Genomic DNA, 2,115 nt, shown 5'->3' on the forward strand with positions numbered 1-2,115 from the left:
CTCTTGGAGCGGCACTAATCCCTGACTAGCCCTTGGAAATCTCTCTGACCCGGCATGTTTCTGAAACACTGGGCATCAGAATAACAATAATAGACAAAAAGGACTGTGGTAGGTGTGTAAGATTTTGGTTACATTCTTGGCCAAGTAGCATTCTGTAGGTTGGTAGAGAGGCTAACACCACTCACAACATTGATGCTTTGGAAAAAGGTTTCCCAAATACAGCAACCACCAATTCAAAAATGCACATTCGAGTGCTGTCTCTTCTCATGCTTTGTTCATCACAGACATTATAACCTCTTTAATGTAACCCCTCCACCCCCACAAAAAAATCAGAGATGAAGTTCTTTGGTGAATCATAAAAGTTTATTTCTTTGCAGAGAAATAGCTGAAGAGATCCAGCCATGTTAGGTATTAAATCCATGCTGGACTAAATGCTACCTTGTTTTATGAAAAATATTTAGTTTATGTTTCATTTAAAAAAATCTTTATTCTAAATTTTATAAAAGTATCCTAATGTTCAACTGGAAAAATACTCACGAAAATAAGAAAATTCTGGGAGAAAAGAAAGGAGAGCGACTTGCCAGACTTAAAAATATATTATTAAACTCCAGTAATCAAAGTAGTTTGATCCTGGTGGAAACCAGTGGGCAGCTAGTGTTGTGTTGAGAGCTGGCAATACAGACTGTACTCACTAAATGGGTTGAGATTGCTGACTGACCATACGGGGAAAAAGTTTGAGCTGATCGCTAATTTACAACTTACACTAAAATTATGAATGGAGTGGAGATTTTTTTAAAAATACGTACACACCCACAAATCCAGGTGGAGGAAATACAGATGGATTAATTATATAATCTTGAGATGAAGTAGGAATTTCTAAGATGAGACTAATATTCTTATGTTATTTCCTGTAGAATAATTTCCTACTTACAGGTTTGGGGTGAGTATTATTCAGGGTCGCAGTAGGAAGCAGATTATGCACTTAAATGAGTAACCTGAGGGGAGAGTTTACTGAAGAGAAGATTTATGGCGGTGTGGGCAGATGGAGAGAAACCCAGAGGGAGAGTGCAGCACCCTGGGCTTGGCAGGAGTGGGGAGCTGTTACCCTCCCTGAAGGGGCAAAGGCAGGGAACCCAGGCAGGGCAGCTGTGGCCTTCAACAGAGGGAGGGAACAAATGCCCAACAACATTCCTCTCCATGTGCCTCCCAATCCCCTGCCCGTTGGGGTATCCAGCGGCCATGCGCAGGCAGAAGCTGGAAGGTGAGAGAGGCCATTGACCCGCTCACACAGACCAGCCGCTCGGGGTAGAGGGTGGAGTGTGGAGCCTGGGGGGCCAGACAGAAAATATCCACACGGGGTCAAAAGGATCCAGTATTTTTCGAGAATTTTAATACATGTGGTAAGTTTCCCTATGAGAAATGTAGCAATTTCTTACTCCCGGTGAGCAGTCTAGGAGAGGTCCATTTTCCCATACTTCAGCCAACTCTGGGTACTGTTAACCAGCGCAGCCGGCTTCTTCTCCACAGGCGGATCTCTGTCAAATGCCACTCAGAGAAGCCCTCCCTGACCTCCTTAGCCAAAATAGGCAGCCCCACCCAGCCCCACACTCCTTCTGTCTCATTATCTGCTTCGTGTTCTTTGTAGCACTAATCGTGCTCTGAAATTAGATTATTTGTCTACTTATTTACCTTTCTGCCTGTCCAATATAAACCCCACGAGAGCAAGGCACCCGCCTGACCTGTTCAGGCTTTGTCTGGAGTACCATCCCAGTACCTGGTATGTGCACAGTACGTTTTGGTTAAATAAATGATGTGTGCCCAAAACCTTGACCGCCATCCCCTCCGAAAGCATGTTGACTTTGAACTCATCAGCGTTTCTAGCAGGTTACTCACATGTCTCACTCATTTTTGCTTCTTCCCTGCAGCTCCCCTACTTTATGAATGAGCTCACTCTGACGGAACTTGACATGGGAGTGGCTGTGCCAAAAATCCTTCAAGCCTTCAAGCCTTACGTTGATCACCAAGGTAACTCCTAATTGACTCTGGAGAGGGCTTGCCATGTATCTGAGTGTCGAAGTATTTCCCTCGCTGCATATTCAATACCAAGGCTTTGTG

The 2,115-nt window shown here is 44.3% G+C and overlaps 1 protein-coding gene across 2 annotated transcripts in view; it reads left to right on the forward strand.

Annotated features, from left to right (window-relative positions):
• Positions 1–2,115, forward strand: part of TEX2 (testis expressed 2) — a 133,107-nt gene that overhangs the window by 107,668 nt on the left and 23,324 nt on the right. For both annotated transcript variants that reach the window (XR_001138240.1, XM_012662750.1), the window contains exon 7: positions 1,926–2,025. Coding sequence is in view for 1 of the 2 variants with exons in the window: in XM_012662750.1 (XP_012518204.1) it covers positions 1,926–2,025 (100 nt within the window). In the remaining variant the exon portion in view is untranslated. The remainder of the gene's footprint in view (positions 1–1,925; positions 2,026–2,115) is intronic.

The sequence above is a fragment of the Propithecus coquereli genome, unplaced genomic scaffold (genome assembly GCF_000956105.1).
Source record: "Propithecus coquereli isolate 6110/MARCELLA unplaced genomic scaffold, Pcoq_1.0 Scaffold119, whole genome shotgun sequence".
Classification (NCBI taxonomy): domain Eukaryota; kingdom Metazoa; phylum Chordata; class Mammalia; order Primates; family Indriidae; genus Propithecus; species Propithecus coquereli.